The sequence below is a fragment of the Nannobrachium achirus genome (assembly GCF_963921795.1).
Source record: "Nannobrachium achirus genome assembly, chromosome: 20".
NCBI lineage: Eukaryota > Metazoa > Chordata > Actinopteri > Myctophiformes > Myctophidae > Nannobrachium > Nannobrachium achirus.
The window spans coordinates 12,710,517-12,733,639 of record NC_137827.1 but is presented as its reverse complement, the minus strand read 5'-3'; the positions used below and the strand labels follow the sequence as shown (position 1 = coordinate 12,733,639).

Sequence of the window (23,123 nt, the reverse complement as noted above, 5' to 3'; positions counted from 1 at the left end):
TAAAGTAATCATAATCAATCACAGGTCATTTTCACTATTAGGCTTAGGTTGGTGTTCACCAACATCTATAATTCCAATTCCAAGTTCTAGATAAAAATTTGAAGCAAATCATAAAGACATGTATTGCTATTCCACACTGTAATTTCTGACAACACTGCTCAAATCTATTGCATCCTGAAATGAGGGAAGTCATTATAACTGAGATGTATGTGCCGCAAATAAAAATAAAGTTGATGGCCAGTACGGGGATCGAACCCGCGACCTTGGCGTTATTAGCACCACGCTCTAACCAACTGAGCTAACCGGCCTGCCTAACACACATTAATGTTTCTTAAAGTGACAGTACACCACTATAACAGACAGCACATGGACTCTAGATAGGTCAGATACAGTAATGTGCTTACAGACATTACACACAGAGCTTGGGAACAACACATTTTATCTTATGAATGAGATCAGAGTTCTCTGTCCCACTGTCTGACATGGTGATAATTTAGCTACATAAACCCTATGTACTTTTCTGACCAGGGTCCCCCAGGGGTTTATTGTTCCCCTATTTATTTTTTCCCCTGGGGGTCTGTAGAACAATCATAGTAGTTCTGTCAAAATCAATATACAGCATCAATAGCATGATTAACCAGTAGTAACATGGTAATAGTGTTAATTACCTGTTATATGGTGTTATTACAGTAATAACAGGGTGGTAACACTACAATAACAGCCGAAATAGCTCAGTTGGGAGAGCGTTAGACTGAAGATCTAAAGGTCCCTGGTTCGATCCCGGGTTTCGGCATTTTGACCCCCTGGTGGTTATCTATAGTTAAAGCTTTATCAATAAGTACAACCAGTAGTAAGTAACCTGGTAATAGTGTTTTAACGCTGTTATAACAGTGTAATAACACTGTAATTACCTATTTTATCATGGTCAAACTACGACTCCACATTAAAAGTAGGGCTTATTTCACCACATATCACATGGGTTCTGGCCCCTCCCCCTCTCACTGCCGAAATAGCTCAGTTGGGAGAGCGTTAGACTGAAGATCTAAAGGTCCCTGGTTCGATCCCGGGTTTCGGCATTTTGAGCCACTGATGACTATTTGTAGTTGAAACTTTATAACTAGGCTAAGTGTACACCTTTCTTAAAATATCAACTACACCTCCTTTCCTTACTATGTAGGTAGGTAGGTAGGTAGGTACTTTATTGATCCCCGAGGGGAAATTCAAGCGTTACAGCAGCTCATAAAAACGTCAATGTGCTTCCCAATTTGTCCACTACCACTTTAAAGGACCCCAAAATGACTTTTTTTCTATTGATTACTCACGCCATGGAGACTTGACTTCAATAAAATAAATTGTATTTGTGAGAAATCAATAGAAAAAAAGTCATTTTGGTGGTGAATTTAGCATGGTGTTAGTCTCCTGAACCATAAAGAATGGGGAGATTAAGGATGGCCTCCTGAAATTACTTTTTAATCAACCAATAGCATTGTGAACCGGTGAATACTATTCCCTGAGGCATTGGTAGTTTTCCAACACATACAGCCACAATCTACCATATCCTTAAAAACCCAATGGCCAGTACGGGGATCGAACCCGCGACCTTGGCGTTATTAGCACCACGCTCTAACCAACTGAGCTAACCGGCCTGCCTAAAAATGACTTATGTTTCTTAAACTGACAGTACACCACTGTCACAGACAAGACACAATACCCATACAGAGACCATAGGGGTCTGTAGAACAATCACAATAGTTTTGTCAAACTCAATATACAGCAGCAATAGCGGGATTAACCAGTAGTAACAAGGTAATAGTGTTAGCTACTTGTTATAGGGTGTTATTAGGTAATAACAGGGTCATAACACTATAAAAAAACAGCCGAAATAGCTCAGTTGGGAGAGCGTTAGACTGAAGATCTAAAGGTCCCTGGTTCGATCCCGGGTTTCGGCATTATGGCCCCTGATTGTTATCATAGTTAAAGATTCATCAATAGGTACAAACCCAGGTGGGGCCCATGTGGATTCCGCTGACATTTCTCCCTTGGGGGCCATAGTTATGCCCACCTTGAAACCATATGGGGCCCACATAGGCATGCTGGCTGGGTAAAGACACAATTCTGAACTATTCTGTTATGAGTGAGAGAACCAACTCCTATCAGAACTCAGCGAAAATAGCACATCTACATCCTTACGGTGTGTCACAACGTGATGCATTGTGAGCTTGTAGATCTGCAATTTTCTAGGAAGCATTTTAGATGGTGAAGATGGGTTGGGAGGGAACCACATATAGACCCCTGAAGGACCCTGATCAACAAAGTATACATGGTTTAAGTGGTCATCATATATTCACTATCACCCTGTTCTAACACGGCAAAATCTATCTGCAAAAATCCCATGGCCAGTACGGGGATCCATCCCGCAACCTTGACAACTGAGCTAACTGGCTGATATAGCAGCACTAACTTTTTCTTGAAGTCACAGTACACCAAATGCAACAAGTAAGTACAGTATAGACCAGAGCAACAAACACCTAGCCTGGCTTGGCCAGACTCTATACTAATGCAGCTAAATAATTGCAGTATCCCCTCCTTGTTTTAACATAGGTGGATGATGGTATAGCTGAGCTAGGCTAACAAACACCAGAGTTTATGGGTGTGGGCGAGAGACTATAGATTAAGGGCCGGGCGGAGCAACCATGCACATTGTTGTATAACCTCATGGCTACAGGCACAAAGGACAGGCTGAGTTTGTTATTGTTTGCTGGGGGAGGATGAGTCTGTTGCTTCTTTTTCACATTCACCCCACTGTCTCCTTCTGGAGGGGGTGGGAGGGGTTGTCCAGGATAGCTTGCAGCTTCCTATTTGTGGGCACTTCTGCCATCAACTCCAAAGCATTAATTGTAACCCCCACAACAGAGACAGCTTTATTTATCAGTAAGTGTTAGTGTATTTGCATACAGATAAGCCAATGGTGGGGTCACCTCTTGTCTTAGACTAGCATGACACACTGGGAAGATGTAATCTTAATGTGGTTAGAATTAAACATCATTAACCATGATGAAAGCACCATGGTACGCTGTTTGAAGAGTGGTGGAGTGAATGACACCCCGGGCACTCACTGCATTACCACTTGGGGTGTGTATCACAGGAGTCCCGTAGTGAATAATTAGACCGCAGGACGATGGCCAGCATGCAGTTGTGCTCAATTTTACACCAGAGTTGACACAAACAGCAATACTGCCTTATGTTTTCAATAGCCTGTAGTGTTGGCATGTAACAGTGTAGAGCCATCTGTTACGTCAGGCTGGTCAATATGACCGCTGTGAAATCCTGATTCAGAGTAGGAAATAAGACAGGAGTGTCTGTACTCACGTTCAGCCTTCGACAGAGTCCCACACTTGTTCGGCTTCTTGTTTTCCGAGCACACGTTCCCCATGATGGCCAATGGGAGATGGTAAGGATGGAACCTACTCTTAATTTGGTCCTGTTTCTCCTATGACATACACTTCACAGCTCATGAACAGCTATTATAAATGAGACCTGTCGATCCCTCTGTCTCTTCTTCACATACCTGTCCGGCCAGTTCCCAACTAAACATGAGAAGTGTTAAAAAATCATCAGACTATTCCCCCAGGGAGGCGTTGATGACAGGTAGTAATCCCAAATTGACTTTCATTAGGCAGTGGACGACCCACCTTGAATGATTCGTCCAGGGGACATAAATAAATGTACTTGCAGATTAATGCAAACATTAATCTCTCCTGGGATGCAGATGGGAGGAAGAGGATTCTTTGATCCGGCATCGCATATCACTGTCAATGTGTAATTGGTGCACAAACTCGCGGCACGAGGCATAATATGGAAATATCATGTTTACAGAATGCTAATACAAGTTACCACAGGTGACAGTGATCATCGCCCTCAGGTAGAACTTCGCTGCAAACATGCTGCAATATTTGAAGAGGATTAACAGAGCAGAAAAACATGGAGAACACTGTCAAACTGGTAACTGTGTCCAACACTAGTCAAAAAGTACAGATCTACAAGCTCTAGCTGAAAGACAAACATTACCATCTGCGTCTCCTTTCCATGGATTGACATGCACTTCATAGAGTAGTTAATATTATAGATATGATTTGGATTAAGATATTAGAGATAAAACTAGAAGCAGTGCTCTTCCGAGCACAAGGTCTCCACCAGGCCAGGCGTCCTGGTGGTAGTACTGTATAATAGGCCTATGTAAAAAGGGTGGCATATGTTCTTCACCGTAGACCTTTCATGGCAATCGGACGCTGTATGCATGATTTGAAGCATTGTGTTCCAAAAATGTGTTTTGCTAAAGTCTACCTGCTGGTAGCGCTATAACAGGTCAATGTGAAAAGGGTAGCATTTGTTCCTTGACATAGTGGGAATATGTGTGGCAAATTTCACGGTAATGGCAAGCTGCGTTGATGATTTGAGGCATTTTGTTCAAAAACGGAGCAATCCTGCAAACTTTGGAAGCTAATATTACCCAATCAGGATGGAATATGAAATATCAGATGGATCAGACGTGATCACATGACTATAGAGATACTGTGTACTGATTTGTGTTATTTTTGGAGAAAATCTGAAGGAGTAATATCCAAAAATGTGTCACCAAAGGTGGCGCTATAAAAGGCTGGTGTGAAAAATGCAGGGCATAGGTTTATCCTTAGCCTCTAGGGAGTGCGCTTACAAAGTTTGAATCTAATCGGTGGAGTTATAGGTAAAACCACAAATCGGCCTGTTATAGCGCCACCATGAGGCTGATTTCAAAAATCTTAAGTGGCATTTTGTTCAAAACGGCTCAATCCTACAAACTTTGGAAGCCAATCTTAGCCAATCAGGATGGAATATGCAAAATCAGACAGATCCGTGTCGATCACATGACTGTCGAGATACTGCCTACCAATTTGTAGGATTTTTGGACAAAATCTGCAAGAGTAGTGCACAGAAATGTAAATGGTCTATGCCCACCTCCCCTAAAGGAATTCATAAAAAGGAAGCCTGATAGAGGACTCAATACTAGAGCAATCACTAGAGGGGATTGCGAAGTACCGTACCGGGTAACCGCTTTTGGAAAAAACACCCTCTCAGTGCAGGGATGTACAATCTGGAATGACCTACCTCTAACAATAAGAGACTGTTTGTCATTTCCATCCTTCAAGTTCAATCTAAAAAAATGGTTAGTTGACAATCAAACCTGTGACCATGTATAGTTCTAAGAGTACAGCTCATGCCATGTACGTATATTTTTAACTATCCTTTTTTAATGTAGGGTACTGTTAGTAATATGTGTTGTTTTGTTGTTTTTTTTCTTGGTTCAGGAAAAATAGTATTTGTATGTATGTTCTTAGGCGCCCTCTCCTAATGTAGGGTTACTGTTTGTTGGTATGTATTGTTTTGTCTTCATGTGGGGACTACGGATGAAATTTAGCATTCTTGCTAATTCCGGCTTATTTACATTGCATTCATGTAGTGTTCATTAATATGCATTGTCCCGTCTAAATAAACAAATAAAGTAAAGTAAAGTAAACATAGATTTACCCATTTATTTCAAGAAATTGAATACAGTTAATACTTGGCATTGATGGCTCTTAAGTTGTTCCCTAATTTTAGCTAAGCTAAATCAGGGAGCGTTAAGCAAAAATCCCCCTGGGTATACGAGCGTGGCCCAAAGCAAGACATAGAATAAGTTTAAAATTGAATTCCAGTTTAAGGTTCAAGTTCAAGGTTCAAGGTAGGGTTGTTCGATATGGCCAAAAAATAAAATCTCGATTATTTTCTCTGAAATCCCGATTTTCGATTTCGATTTCGATTTTTTGTTAAAAGAATAATACATTGTTTCAACTATTTTGTTTTCATTAAAAAAATGCAAGGAAATGTTTTTTTTTCCATTATTGTTTCATTTATTGATTTTTTTTATATAGCCAAATAGCAAAATGCAATAAAACAATAAGGGTATTAATAATAATAACTTTAGTTGCGCAACAATCACATACAGAAGTTAACTTAGCGTCCTTAGTGTTTCATTATCAATAGTGAGTGACAAAACAGCCAAAACAAGCCAGCTCTTGGAGGCTGGTGAAACGGGTGAAAAAATAGCTAAGGCCACCCCTGAATTTTGGCTGGCATTTCGCCTACCAAAATGTAATTCCTGGCTACGCCCCTGCCCTGCACCACTCATGCACGGAGATGTTGACTGATTGTAAACGGAGGCGAAGCGCTTCGCTTCCCGACGCAAAATTAACACAGTGACAGGGACAGTAGGAGTAGAGTCGACTACAGTCAGTAGGTGGGTAACACAGAATTAATAAGCTTCTTTCAAACTACAACAAGAAGTAAGTTTACCAGCTCAGCAGCGTTTTGTTCTGTTTGCTGCTTGAACCATCGCGAGTGAGCGCAGTGCGGTGGTGAACTCTGCTCAGTCTGACGTGCGCTAAACGCGCATCAAAGAAATGACACATCAGAGAGAAAGTAGTATTAATTTGGTGTCGGACCTTGTCGTCCTGCTTTAGGAGGACGGGGCTGTGTACTTTTTGCGCGTGCAAGGCACCAATGAGTAAGAATTTCCCTAATTAAAGTGAAAATCGATTTTACGATTTCCATTTTTTTAAATCGTCCAAAAGAAAAAAAACGGGTTACGATTAAAAATCGATTAATGGAACAACCCTAGTTCAAGGTTGTACTTTATTGTTACGTCTTTTGTACAGGTACATAAGAGTAAAATGTGTTTTTGTTTGGCATCCTATCAAAAAATTATATAATAACAGCAAACCACATCTAAAAATAATAATGATAATAATCTAAAAAGGTGTAAATAATAGTAAGACGTAAAAAAAGAGAAAATAAAATAAAGGAGTGCAAAAGGCAAAAAGAGCAACAGGATAATAGCTGGCTGTCAAAGACGGGAGAAGACGATGAGGTTATGCATTTAGCTGGACTACCTTTTGGTATTGTAGTGAGTAAAACATTAATTACGGCATTCCTGCTACATGAATAGAATGGGAATGTGTTGTCAACATCTCAATTTAAAAGTCCACTGGCAAGTATGGGGATCAAACCGACAACCTTGGCATTATTAAAGATCTAAGCAACAAGCTGCCCACATCTAAAAGGTAAAAGTGGGACATGTCACAAAACCTTTAGATATGGTAAACAAGGATGTCAATGACTAACTAGACAATGGCTTATTGGTTAATTTCACTAAATGCATGTTCTGCATTTGGTTGATGATATTATTTGGTAAAGGGCCTGACAGAGACAATTACGTTAACATGGGTGCGATTGCTGCTTAACTTGTTATTTGTCTTAATAATTGCCCTGTGGGTGAGTGTCCACAACACAGATTAACAGTTTTCAAAAATGAAAAGCACAGTAAAGTACAGTTCAATACAAGGTCTGCTAAGAGGATTTTAAAACCATGAACGCCTATGACTTGTTTCCATTGGGGTCCTTTGTACTCAATTCATGGAAAAGTAGTGTCAGAAGTGGGATTTGAACCCACGCCTCCATTCGGAGACCAGAAGTCCCTTAACCTGGAAGGTTTATCACCTTGAGTCTGGCGCCTTAGACCGCTCGGCCATCCTGACAGCTGTAAACAATGAATGTTTCAATCAAACATTCTACATTAGGATAAAACATAAAATCGTTTTTAGACTAACTACTTAAAGGGCCAGTTCACCTCTGGGGCAACCAGATCTTATTTTATTGTTGTTTGGGACACGATCAACACAGAGTTATTTTTTGTGTTCAATCTGTGTTTTGAGATATTTTAGTATTTCAGCATGAATGATGATGCATTTTGCATCATATGATGCAGCATGATGACTCATATGATGCAAAATGCATCATCATTCATGCTGAAATACTAAAATATCTCAAAACACAGATTGAACACAAAAAATAACTCAGGATTGTGTTGATCGTGTCCCAACACAACAACAATAAAATAAGATCTGGTTGTGGTCTTTATGTGAGCTTGTAGATCTGGTATTGTTCATATATTGTTATGTAACTAAATAGGTACAGACTGAAAAGTGAAAACAGTAGCCTACAAATAAAAATGCTAACGACATGGTTTATAGAATTCATACCTTTTCAAACTAGACATCCTAAAATACCACATCAAGGTTAAAACGAAAGTCAAACGTACTTATTATATAAAAATAAAAAAGCCTCATCTCAAAGCTAGAGCGCTCTGCCAGGCAAAAGGGCTGTCAGAGCGAAGGAAGTACAGCACAAGGGCTAGCTTTTGCTAGTAGTGAGTATTGCATTATTCACTGCTTTATGCACATTCCAGCAACAGCTGTCCTTCAATAGATAGGGTATGTGTTGTCAACATCTCAATTCAAAACTACACTGGCCAGTACGGGGATCGAACCCGCGACCTTGGCGTTATTAGCACCACGCTCTAACCAACTGAGCTAACCGGCCCATAACCACATGGGACATGTCATGTCACATGACCTTAAGATATGGTTAACAACAGGAACGTCAATGACAACGGTTAATAGAAAATATCTGAATATACTTAACGGCGTATTGGTTAATTTGCATAATACTAACACACAATTACAGGTCATGACTGTAACGGACCCAGGAGGAGAACCTTTTATTGTGAAAGGCCTGCCTGGAGCAGCGGAAGTGCACTAGCGCATTGGAGCTAAATGAAGGAGATTTGTCAGTCAGCGTCACATCGTCGGAGGAAAAGTTTGGTCTGGTCGCGGTCGGAGCGACACAAGTTTTAAAAGTTTAACATGGACCAAGGAAAGCATGCAGGCTTAAAAGACTGAATCACCAAAAGGAGGCAAGTAGGAGCTACCAGTACTAACAATGGAAACAATGGAAACTTGAAATGAGAACGTTATAAGAAAATAAATGTATTGTATTCTTTTATAGTGGCACACGGATGGACATGCCACTAGAGGGGAGCCCAGTCTTGGATAGAGATAGCGCCTCGCTGGAGAAGGGAACAAGGTGAACATATTTGGTTTATAATGTGGGTTTTTATTGTATTTTCCTTTTCTTGTATTTGTGTTGTTGCTTGTTTTTGATACATGGGCCTTTTATTGATTAATGTGGACAGGTGTCGACTATTATTGCTTATATTGATTATGTGTTGTGTTTTTTGTTTTTAGTTTCACGTTGATAAATAAAGGAACTTCATATCATCAGTCGGACTTCAAACCATTATTCCAGCTGGGGTTGCTACAGTGAAACTTGCACCTGACGACTTCATCTTCATCCTCATTAAACTTCATCTACAACCTGGCCTGCTATTCCCCCGGCAAGAGATCCCCACCCCCCCTCAGTCTCAGATTCTGAATTGAATTCAACATAAGCCTGCTTTACAGAGGTCTGATGGATAATAGGTACACACCTAGGCGTGGGGCGGTATCGACATTTTGTTACCGCGATTACCGTCTTCCCATTTACCGTCGGTATTGCGGTAATTACCGCACCCCCGTATCTATTAATAAAAGGTTCGGCGATAAGCCAAAATATTGCAATCGTCTTCCCAAAAGTTGCCTCTCCACAGCCTGACTGCCCGAGTTATACTTCCCCGTACAGCACAGCAGGTTTGGCTTTGAAAGGAGCAGATCTACAAGCTCACAACACATCGCATCCGCGAGGCGTTCTGAGCTTTTAGATCTGCACTGTCGGCCAGTGTCGGGTTACCATAGTAACAGTAGCTACTTGGGCTTTTAAGACACAGACTGCTGTGTGAACAAACCAGAAGAGAGACGGAGACGGGTAATCAGATCGTGTACAGTGATTAAACTCACGTGCACGTCTGAAATCGCAGCGATTGAGTGCTGATATATACAGGTTTTAGTGACAAGACTTGACAGAAAAGGTTATAAAATCGGCGACGGGGCACAACGGGCGAGTCGGCGCGACGCAGTGGGAAAAGTAAAAGATAGTTTCATTTTCGCTTTTAGTCCACGCGGTCCGCGCTCCGCCTGTAATCCGTATGAATAAAAAACAAAATGCCACAAGGTACTACTGCCACAACACAAGGTATGTATTAACATACTTGTGTTGTGTGGATTACAGTCAGAGAAATACGCTTCTCCGTGCTCCCTACTACGAGGCTGCTGCTGTGTCTGTGTAGACTCGAGTGACGTATGTGGCTTCCAAACCATAGACGTTCCAAACCTGTGGTACGCGGCCCAGAGCAGAGCGGCATGGAGCGCATGCGGTCCTCGCCTCTCCCCCGTTTTAAAACTCGCTTGTTTTCAATAAAAAATAGACTATTTTGACCGCGGTAAGGACCCTGACACCGCGGTAGGCCTCGGTATACCGCGGTACGGCGGTTACCGCCCCCAACCCTATACACACCACACAACATTAACACATAACAGGACACTACACACACTATCTAAGAATGGACTAAAAATAAAGCTTCATACAGAGGACTGAATTGAACATTTTTATTTCATTTTTGGACAATGCATTCCTAAAGGGTTTTGTTATAAGGTATTCAAGGTTTTAAAGGTTTACATTGTGCGCCCCTTTTTGGTCCAAAGTAGTCAAAATGGTTTATATTGTGTTGTATGCAATATGCAATATGGTGATGCCTCATTAAGGATACATAAATGTTTTTAAAGTTGTAAAAGGTTTTTATTGTGAATTCATTTTGGTTGGTCTGTGGTGCCTCCTCTTGCGACATCCTAATTAAATTTAAATTTTGCGTATCACATTGCACAAATGCTAGAAACTGGGTGTACGGCTGAAAGGTCTGATAGACTCACAGTTGAAAATGGAAAAGGTCATGAGAAGGCCTCAAACATAAAGATACAACACTGTCAAGTCATGAGAAGGCCTCAAACATAAAGATCAACACAGAGATTAACTTCAACAGTAAGTAGAATAAGTTGACACAAGATCTACTGGACATTCCTGCCTTCCTGTACTTCAATGTTGTCAACATCTCTCGCTTCAAAACAACTGTGGCCAGTACGGGGATCGAACCCGCGACCTTGGCGTTATTAGCACCACGCTCTAACCAACTGAGCTAACCGGCCCCCTGTGACCTTTGCCCCAACCCACCCAACCACAACTGCATGGCAGCAGGACATGCAGAGAGAGAGAGAGAGAGAGGGAGAGGGAGGGAGAGAGAGAGAGAGAGAGAGAGAGAGAGAGAGAGAGAGAGAGAGAGAGAGAGAGAGAGAGAGAGAGAGAGAGAGAGAGAGAGAGAGAGAGAGAGTGTGTGTGTGTGTGTGTGTGTGTGTGTGTGTGTGTGTGTGTGTGTGTGTGTGTGTGTGTGTGTGTGTGTGTGTGCGCGCAGGCACCCACTGCGCACAAAATGAAGTGGAAACTGAACTACACTTCCTAACTGCCTGCCCACTGTACCATGACATCAGAGCCACATACTTCCCACAGATCATAACCACGCAAAGAGAGTTTGAAACCATGACCAATGAAGAAAAACTCCCATATCTACTGGGTGAAGTACGACAATGTGCAAACACAGCAGCAAGATTTGTGAGCTGCTGTGATAGGAGAAGGATATCGAAGGGTTAGGGTGTGTGTGCAAGAGAGAGAGAGAGAGAGAGAGAGAGAGAGAGAGAGAGAGAGAGAGAGAGAGAGAGAGAGAGAGAGAGAGAGAGACTTGGCATTACTTTCAGGAGGAGGCGGTGGGAAGTCTTCCTCATCCATGTCTGGTGTTCTCGTCTTGGACTCACTCTTCTTCACTCAGCAGTCTGCCTGAACCACAGGGGGGGAGGGGACACATGCAAATGGAAGGAAACAATAACATGTCAGGATGAGGCAGAGTGAGTGGTTGACAATGACAAATGTCAAATTAGCATAGCTCTGAATAATGTCCCCCTCTCAGTCCATACATCGAGACTGAAGTCTACATGAATATCAGACTGTCAGAGGCGTGTGCTACCTTTTGTCTCAGTGCCAGCCCTTTGAACCATAGCCAATTTAAGCAACAAATTGCAAGATAATGACACACATTGAATGAAAACAAAAGAATCTCTCTCTCTCTCTCTCTCTCTCTCTCCTCTCTCTCTCTCTCTTTCTTTCTCTTTCTCTTTCTCTCTCTCTCTCTCTGAAGGCAACCCTGCTCCCACGTGTTTTAAAATGTAAACAAACAATCAGACGATTCTTTTGGTGGTGCTCAGGGTGTTCATTATGTGCGTAATGCGTATACGTATCCCACGCTTCAGAACATGTAATGAATTGATGCAACATTAAGCCATGAATGTTAATGGCTCCAGCTCACACGGTGACATAATCGCAGTGTTTTATGGAATAGCAGTGTTCTATGGAAAACATAAAACTAATAATGTAGCGCCCAACGTGGGGCTCGAACCCACGACCCTGAGATTAAGAGTCTCATGCTCTACCGACTGAGCTAGCCGGGCTATGGATCACATGATCGGGAGGGTGTGATCCATGCCATTCAAAACGTCTGCTCTTGGTTGTTGAGGGACTATAAAACTAATAATGTAGCGCCCAACGTGGGGCTCGAACCCACGACCCTGAGATTAAGAGTCTCATGCTCTACCGACTGAGCTAGCCGGGCTGTGGATCACATGATCGGGAGGGCGTGATCCATGCCATTCAAAACGTCTGCTTTCGGTTGTTGAGGGACTACAAAAAAACAGCACGCCAGCGCCCCCACGAGGCCCTCCAGCTGCTCTGTGGCATTTATATGGTTCATTAGTTCACAGATTGATTTATAAAGTAGACTTTACTGGTCATCAATGTGGAGACTGGGAGACCCCCAAATGTCTAATTTCTCTTTTCGGTCACAGGTTAAAAATTGTTTGGGCACCACTGCACTAGAGAACATGATGTATATCTATTTATTAATTACATTTTCACTCGTTGATAAGATGGTCACATGATCAATTTCACATGATATTGATCGCCCTAAGACGCCCTAAGTGCGATTACACGTATTACACTATTACACTTATTACACTAATACACGTATTACACTATTACACTTATTACCCTATTACATTATGACAATATTAAACTTATAGCACTATGACACTATTACACTTATTGCCCTATTACACTAAGTTTCACTAGTTGTTAACATGGTCACATGATGAATATCACATGACTGAGAGAGGCAGCACTCCCACAGTCTCTGTGGCGCAACCGGTTAGCGCGTTCGGCTGTTAACCGAAAGGTTGGTGGTTCGAATCCACCCAGGGACGAACATGTTTTTCATCAATTATGTAATTTCTGCGATCCTGGGGAAAAACACCATAAGGACCAGTAAGACGCCCTAAGGGCAAGAGGTGACTGTCAGGGCGCACGTTAATGCCCTATAACAGTTATTACACTATTACACGTATTGGCCTATTACACTTTTTTGCCCTATTACACTATTAGACTTATTAGCCTATTACACTATTACACTTTTTGCCCTATTACGCAATTAAACGGTTACACATATTACACTATTACACTTATTACCCTATTACACTATCAAACCTATTACACTATGAAACTAATTGCCCTATTACACTATGACACATATGATGTCTATCTATTCATTAATTAAAGTTTCACTCGTTGATAAGATGGTCACATGATCAACATCACATGATTGACAGAGAAGGCACTCCCACAGTCTCTGTGGCGCAACCGGTTAGCGCGTTCGGCTGTTAACCGAAAGGTTGGTGGTTCGAATCCACCCAGGGACGAATGTGTTTTTCATCAGTCTGTAATTTCTGTGATCCTGGGAAAAAAAACACTATAAGGACCAGTAAGAGGCCCTAAGGGCAAGAGGTGACCGTCAGGGCAGACGTTAATGCCCTATAACAGTTATTACACTATTACACGTATTGCCCTATTATACTATTACACGTATTGCCCTATTATACTATTAGACTTATTACCCTATTACACTTATTACACTTTTTGCCCTATTACACAATTAAACGATTACACATATTACACTATTACACTTATTACACTATTACATTTATTACCCTATTACACTATTACACTATTACACTTATTACCCTATTACACTATTGAACTTATTACACTATGACACTATTACACTTATTGCCCTATTACACTATTATGTCTGTCTATCTATTCATTAATTAAAGTTTCAGTCATTGATAAGATGGTCACATGATCAACATCACATGATTGACAGAGATGGCACTCCCACAGTCTCTGTGGCGCAACCGGTTAGCGCGTTCGGCTGTTAACCGAAAGGTTGGTGGTTCGAATCCACCCAGGGACGAACGTGTTTTTCATCAGTTCTGTCATTTCTGTGATCCTGGGAAAAAAACACTCTAAGGACCAGTAAGACGCCCTAAGGGCGAGAGGTTACCGTCAGGGCGCGCGTTAATGCCCTATAACAGCTATTACACTATTACACTTATTGGCCTATTACACTATTACACGTATTGCCCTATTATACTATTAAACTTATTACACTATGACACTATTACACTTTTTGCCCTATTACACAATTAAACGATTACACTATTACACTTATTACACTATTACACTTATTACCCTATTACACTATTAAACTTATTACACTATGACACTATTACACTTTTTGCCCTATTACACAATTAAACGATTACACTATTACACGTATTACACTATTACACTTATTACCCTATTACACTATTACACTATTACACTTATTACACTATTACACTTATTACCCTATTACACTATTAAACTTATTACACTATGACACTATTACACTTTTACACTTATTACCCTATTACACTATTGAACTTATTACACTATGACACTATTACACTTATTGCCCTATTACACTATGATGTCTATCTATTCATTAATTAAAGTTTCACTCGTTGATAAGATGGTCACATGATCAACATCACATGATTGACAGAAATGGCACTCCCACAGTCTCTGTGGCGCAACCGGTTAGCGCGTTCGGCTGTTAACCGAAAGGTTGGTGGTTCGAATCCGTTTTTCATCAGTTCTGTAATTTCTGTGATCCTGGGAAAAAAACACCATAAGGACCAGTAAGACGCCCTAAGGGCAAGAGGTGACCGTCAGGGCGTGCGTTAATGCCCTATTACAGTTATTACACTATTACACGTATTTCCCTATTATACTATTAGACTTATTATCCTATTACACTTATTACACTTTTTGCCCTATTACACAATTAAACGATTACACATATTACACGATTACAATTATTACACTATTACACTTATTACCCTATCATACTATTACACTTATTACCCTATTACACTATTACACTTATTACACTATGACACTATTACACTTATTGCCCTTTTACACTATTAGTCCTTGGGCTGGACGAGATATCGGTACCGCTGAGGGGGCAAAACCTTACCTATACTAAATTGTTTTTAGGGTCAATATAAGTAAATTAAAATATGATAGACTTTCCATAGGAGTAGCTTTTTATATTTTTTGCCATTTTTTTTTTTTTTTTCCTCTATAGGCGGATTTTCATTCATGCATATCTTGTTATTGGCTCATGTTCAGGACATATTGCAAGGTTTTATATTATATGTTTGGTATTATTTTTAAGGGGACACTTTGAGCTTTAATTCAAGCCCTTTTGTGAATATGTATGATAAGTACAGTGGTCACTGGAGCTCTTCAAAACTTTAATAACTCAGATTTTCCCACAATTTCCGCCTAAACCATATATTTTATTTTAGTTCTGTGGCATCAAGAAACATCAGAGACACAAAACACAACAACTAGAATACAGACAAGATCCCAAGGATTCAGGAAATGTAAAATTTACCCACAGTATTTCATTCTGAGGTGGTCATTTTCATCCAAATTAGATACAGTCTTTTCGGTGCACGGCTCAAAAGAACATGCGAGGTGAAGAAGTTGCCAGCACTCAAGGAATCTCCTTTTCTTTTTATACATTTTATTTACCTTACAACAAGCTCAAAACGGACGCGTTTCGACCATCTAGGTCTTCATCAGCGTTTGAAGATCTAGATGGTCGAAACGCGTCCGTTTTGAGCCTGTTGTGAGGTAAATAAAACATTTTATATGTAGACTATCTGCTATGAAAGAAATACATTATGCTATTTACAATTTGATCCATGCTCAGCTCTGCACCAAGCAAAGATACTGGATTGGTTTTAGAAATGTAGACAAAAGACACTGGTGTCTACATGACAAGAAAGAGACTGAGGAGAAAGTGGTACAGTCAGCTGGGGCCTCAGGGAATGCCAGTTTTTGGAGGGGCACAAGGCCAAACCGAGGTGCAACGAAAGCCATGGCCTTCTTGGCCTCCCTGAAATTCCTTCCCTGATAGTATGCTCTAAATAAACTAGTGGTTCTCAAAATGTGTAGTTTCAAGAACCTCTATAACTCTGAGAGGGTACAAATGTAACCACATTATGTGTCCATTAGGTTCCATTTTCACACTCCCAGAGTTACAGAAGGAGTTATATTGCATGATTGTTTGAATATATGAGCCATTACTTTGGCACACAAGGTGATCAATCACCAGTCTGGTTTGGGACAGTGAATGTGTTGGCACAAAGAGGAGACCTGGTTAACTCCACAGCTACACCCCTGCTCATTCACACCACATAGCTGGGGCCAGTAATCGGACGTGGGACCTTCAGTGTCCTAGGTGGTCTCTCAGTTACGGCCATCCATTGCCTTATGGATGGAGAACAGGGTCTCCATTTACAAGCTTATGGAAAGTAGTCTTTTTGCCAAGACCAAAATCTGAGAAGTCTTGTCCATTGTAGATGGCAGTTTTAAAGTGTACTGTATGACAGCAACCATTTAAAAGAACATCTGCCCCAAATGACCAACTTTCTTAGAGCACTGGTTATCAAAATTGGGGTCCACAGAGGGAGTCTAAATGGACCCTTCTATGTCTGTAACTCTGGAAGTGTGCACATAGAACCTAATGGAAACATAATGTGGTTACATTGTACCCTCTCAGAGTTATGGAGGTTATTGAAATAAAAATGTTTGACAACCACTGTCTTAAGCTGGTTGCACACTGCTGCGTTTTTCGGGCCGAATATCGGAGTGAATTTCGGAGCACGCAAATAAAAAAATCAACCTCACGTTATGTCAATCACGTTAGCACACTGCCGCCCGTTTCGCGCACCACTCGGTCCCTTGCTCTCTCTATCTCTCTCTCTCCCCTTGCCCTGAAAAACGCATTTCGCAACGAAAAACGCAGCAGTGTGCAACCACCTTTAGAGCATAATAACACATCATTGGGCAGCAGTGGCTCAGGAGGTAGAGGGCAGCTTGGGAAATGGAACGTTCCTAGTTCAAAACCCGGGTTCCCCCGGAGTTGGTATCAAAGTGTCCTTGAGCAAGACACTGAACCCCTAATTGCACCCGATGAGCAGGTTGGTGCCTTGCCATGGTTTACATCAGTGTGAGAGTAAATGTTTGAATTTAAGTACATTGTAAAGCGCTATATCCACCTGTTTCCGCGGGAGTTTACTGGAGATTATTTGGACCTGTTTGGACCACACTTCCGGTTTAACAGCAGACATACAAGCTCACGTCGCGTCGCAGATGAAACCCATTGTGAGCTTGTAAATCACACTCAGCTGCGGCCCCGGAAGCTCGGTACGGCGTCTGCGCAATGCACTATGGGGCGTTGGAAACTTGTGGATAGATGCAGTCCATTTACCTTTATGGTCTGGATGGGAAAAGAAGAGGGTATGGTAGCCATGAGCTGGGGCTGAAACCTGAATGAATGTTTATCTAGCCTAGACGGTCTCATGAAGGTCATTCATATCTGCTGCTCTCTGTATGTAAATGTATTACTGTCTGTGGACCATGTCAACTTCTTAAGGAATGTGACAATCCGTATAAGTTTCTTCCAGAGGAGTCAGAATATGGCAACGAACAGTGCATACATAAGACAACAAGTGCCTATAGGGCTAGTAGATCTGGCTTACAGGATAACTTGACTACTTTGTGGTTATTTAAGTGATTAAAATACTAATACATAGTATACATGCTTCCAAAAGTGTTTCCTAGTTTTGACATTAAATGTGAGAGTTAGTGTTATTTATTGTTTGTAGTATAGTAGTATAATGGGACATCATCTTGGGAGGGACGCCATCTTGCATTTGGCATTAACATTTGATTAACTGGTGTTAATTTCACTGATTCAGACACATTCCTTGAACCCCAAAACCTTGGGTTAAACACCAAAACCACCTTTCTAGGTTGCATAATTGAGATATACCGGTAGCCATTTTAAGCTCCCGGCAGCCATCCTGGGTGCCATCTTGAAAATGATGCCTTTATGGTAAATATATTTTCCAAATTTTTCGGTTCTCAAGCATGCCTAAAGGTAAAAGAACCAATTGAAACACTTTTGTATCAATGTTTAGGGAGGTTTAATGCTATTCTTTCATATAGGCCTATTGACCTGTATTTCTCATAAAAAGTGCCCGTTTAAGATAAGGCTGAAGATTACCACCTCAGAATGAAATACTGTTGGTAAATTATACATTTCCTGAATCCTTAGGGTCGTGTCTGTATTCTAGTTGTTGTGTTTTGTGTCTCTGATGTTTCTTGATGCCACAGAACTAAAAGAAAATATATGGTTTAGGCGGAAATAGTTATTTTTATGTATTTATTAAAGGTTTGAAAAGGTCCAGTGACCACTGTACTTATCATACATATTCACAAAAGGGCTTGAATGAAAGCTCAAGGTGTCCCCTTAAAAATGACACCAACCATATAATATAACACTTTACAGTATGTCCTGAACATAAGCTAATAGAAATATATGTACCTGTGTCTAAAATGCCAATTTTCAAAGGGGGGTGGTAACTTTAGCAGCTGATAACACCACTTAAGCTACCTGTCTGCAAGGTCTATCATATCAAAACTTAATCTAGAGATGTATAGGAATATAAAAATCACAACTAGAATTTGCCCACCCAGGTGGTACCGATATGTCAAATGTTGAGTATGAGCCTAAGGACTATATGATGCTATATGATGTCTATCTATTCATTAATTAAAGTTTCACTCATTGATAAGATGATCACATGATCAATATCACATGATTGAGGCAGCACTCCCACAGTCTCTGTGGCGCAACCGGTTAGCGCGTTCGGCTGTTAACCGAAAGGTTGGTGGTTCGAATCCACCCAGGGACGAACGTGTTTTTCATCAGTTCTGTAATTTCTGTGATCCTGGGGAAACAATCACCCTAAGGACCAGTAAGACGCCCTAAGGGCTAGAGGTGACCGTCAGGAAGCGTGTTACTGCCCTATTACAGTTATTACACTATTACAGTTATTGGCCTATTATACTATTACACATATTACATTATTATACTTATAGGCCTATAACACTTTTACACTTATTGCACTATTACACTTTATGCCCTATTACATAATAATTACACAATTACACTATTACACTATTAGACTTATTGCCCTATTACACTATTACACTTATTACACTATTAGACTATTACACTTTTTGCCCTATTACACTATTACACTTATTGCCATATTACACTTATTGCCATATTACACTTATTGCACTATGACGCTATTACACTTATTGCCATATTACACTTATTGCCATATTACACTTATTACACTATGACACTATTACACTTATTAAACTATTACACTGTGACACTTATTGCCCGATTACACTATGACACTATTACACTTATTACACTATTACACTGTGACACTTATTGCCCTTACACTATGATACTATTACACGTATATCAGTGACGTCATTACGTGCGCGTCACGCGTCTCTGACGCATTCACGTTGCCTAAAGACGCATTCACGTCAGTGTCCTTGGGTCCCACGGACGCATCGCCTCCATTGGAGTCCACGTTAAAATAATTTACCACGTCGCGAAAAAAAAATATTTTAAAAAGTCCAGACGCCACCATTGTTCATGGGTGAAGGCATGCTACTTAACGCTATGTTAACACAAATGAAATCCGCGTAGAAAGTCTTAAAACAGACGATAGAACTAACGACAGTGTGTTTTGAACGCCATTGTGTGTCCGTGGATGGTCACAGAATTCAATGGGTGCCTGAGTTTTAGCGTAGCACCGGGCCGCTCTCTGACCATAGTGGCACAGCGTGTTAGGTGATACACCAAAAAGTGTTCCCCCACAGAACGTGTATGGCAAGACATGGCGCTACAGTGCAGCGACATGCGCATTGACAGCGAGCGGTCTCCGAAAATAACTTGGAATAAAAAAAGAAACTTAAAAAGTATCCAATTAAAATATAACTTACAAATGTAAACGTTTGCTGACGGCGTCACGTGTATTTTCCGACAGCATTAAATTCATGATATTGTATTTATTATGTTAGTGTATATACTGAGTGAGTCTGCTCACTGCTCAGACAGCGACCCCGCCTCCTCTCCCCCTGTCCTCTTCATCCTCTTCATTCAATAACAACTGGATACACGCGCTATAGTTTATAGATGTGGTGGACATTGGACAACGTGTTGAAGCCACACAGGTCTTCATTGCGTCTTTACAACAATAGCGACGATTAACGTCGTGGTGAACATGGTCAAATAACCTTTATTGGCTCAACTACAACACGGAGGAAGCAAGCTAGCCTAGCATGTATGCTATCTGAGACAGTATGTATGTAGCCTAGGCTGCCTAACTGTTTGATTGATTATAGCGTTTTCGTGGCGGCGCCGTCCCTGTGGTGGTCCGCCGGGGCCGCGGACCACCGCGGCCGCCTGTGCCTTGCCCTCCCGCATCCATAGAGGGGCGGCACGTCCCTCTATGATCAACCGTTCAAAACAAAAGTAGCCGATCTACAAGCAATCCGAATCTACTGTTTTTGACCCAGTCCACTGGTTCTCTGTACAGCAGAGCAAACACAAGCACGGCAGATAGCATTTCCCCCATTCCATAGAAGCAGTAACAGTACAAACAGGATACATCTCACTGAGAAGATCCATATATTATCGATGTATATAAAATAACAGGTCGGTGGCTGTTGATTATGAAGACTCGGTAAAAGCTTCTATCTGCGCCCCCAAGTGGTCAACATCCGATATTACCGGTGAACATAACCATAATAACCAATTCAATGCACTTTGTCAAAAATGACGTGTTGAATTTTTGTGGGACCCATAAAATATCCCTGGGACGCATCCGAAAGACACTTCTTGGGTCCCGGGACTCATTACATTAAAAACCTATTAACATCACTGCGTATTACACTATTACACTGTAGGGATGTGCGCGTGTACACGGTTATCCGTGTACACGGTTTGAAAACCACTATTCGTTTTGAAAATACAATTCGATTATTCTATTAAATATATTTTTAATTATTGAGATATTAACTTTATTAAACATTTAAACTCTGCGCCCATATTACTGTCTTGTCTTAATAAAATGTTACTTTTTAACAAGCAAATTAAGCAATCCCTTGGTTGATTTGCGGAGCATGACTGTCTGTGTCACAGTCTGACTGACTGTTGCGCTGGGGCTCCGTCTGGAGCCCGGGTGTCATTTCCAATCACGCCGCGCGCTGACACGCAGCCACACACCAGGCAGGCTGTCCGCTGCGCAAGTAAATTAATGGCAATTAAGCGACGTGTATCTTAAACATACTGGATGTGAATCACTCGCCTGCACGCTGCATCTGTGATCCGGTCCATGAATTAATCCATATTTTGAGGTGAGAACAAGCCAAGGAGAATGCTTAATCATACATTGGCTGAGTATGGAATACCATTATGTAGCTAACTTTGAACAAAGCTGTTGCTCATTACTATAGAGACTCCAGTCAGACAGACATCAGCTGTTGTAGCGAGTCTAGCGACCCAGCTGAGACTGATGCGCTAATTATTACTGACCCACGCAATGACGTAATTGATAAATTTGAGCAAGATTTCAATATTATATAACATTTTAAAAGGCTTTTATATACTCTTGATACTTTTTTCAAACGAGGTTTGCCCTAATAGATCGAAGTGCTCAGTTTTGGCTATTTTCTGTGTGAAATTACAATTTAAAAAAAAATAACAATTAATTTTAGATTAATCGTGTATTCGATTACAAAACGGTCGTGTACACGTCAGTGAAATTAGTCGCTAGGAACATCCCTATTACACTGTGACACTTATTGCCCTATTACACTATGATACTATTACACTGATTACACTATTACACTGTGACACTTATTGCCCTATTACACTATTACACTTATTACACTATTACACTGTGACACTTATTGCCCTATTACACTATAACACTATTAAACTTATTACACTATTACACTGTGACACTTATTGCCCTATTTCACTATGACACTATTACACTTATTACACTATTACACTGTGACACTTATTGCCCTATTTCACTATGACACTTATTACACTATTACACTTATTAGACTGTTACAATTATTGACCTATTACATTGTTGGGCACTAGAGGGTGCTGTTAGCTTGAGAGACAACTAGTGTGACAGACAATTGTGACGGAAAAAATCACACTTGTGTGAACTGAGCGGTGGAGGCTATGTGTGTGGTGTGTGTGTGTGTGTGTGTGTGTGTGTGTGTGTGTGTGTGTGTGTGTGTGTGTGTGTGAGTGAGTGTGAATGTGGTTGGCCTAAACAACAGCGCCCCTCCCTTAACATGTGTGGTCAGAAAAGGTATTGCAGGCTACATACAGACAGACAGACAGACACGCATACCCACACCAGAGCGTGTGAGCGGAGCGGAGCGGGCCGTTTTTGACGTGAGCGTGAGCGAGCGACTTTTCAAACGGGTCTGAGCGGCTTTGGAGCGAGGATTTTCCTCCGCTCCGTTCCTCCGCTCCGTTCCGCTCCAAGCCGACCCTATTGGGGCCGCGCGCCGCATGTTTCCAACAAAACAGAGCCGTGAAGCCATGTCGGCACCGCGGAGACGGAGAGGAGAACAGACAGAGAATTCCCTATCACGATTTCACTCAAGTCAAATATATCTAAATTTATATCATCCACACGCGTAGGCTATGTTTATAATAAATAGCCTAAGCCTACCTACCTTGTGCCAGTTAAGTTACCAGCAGCCAGTCAACGGATACGATTTGAAAATCAAGTGAGACTGATTTGGCTGAATGAAAAACA

General features: G+C 41.2%; 1 protein-coding gene across 1 annotated transcript in view; it reads right to left on the bottom strand.

The window, feature by feature from the left end:
• arhgef10 (Rho guanine nucleotide exchange factor (GEF) 10) overlaps positions 1 to 23,123 on the bottom strand; it is a gene marked incomplete at its 3' end in the record, with an annotated part of 237,513 nt that overhangs the window by 192,858 nt on the left and 21,532 nt on the right. Inside the window, exon 2 of the mRNA XM_080750837.1 lies at positions 11,646 to 11,730. Coding sequence (XP_080606963.1) covers positions 11,646 to 11,682 — 37 coding nt within the window. The 5' untranslated portion in view covers positions 11,683 to 11,730. The remainder of the gene's footprint in view (positions 1 to 11,645; positions 11,731 to 23,123) is intronic.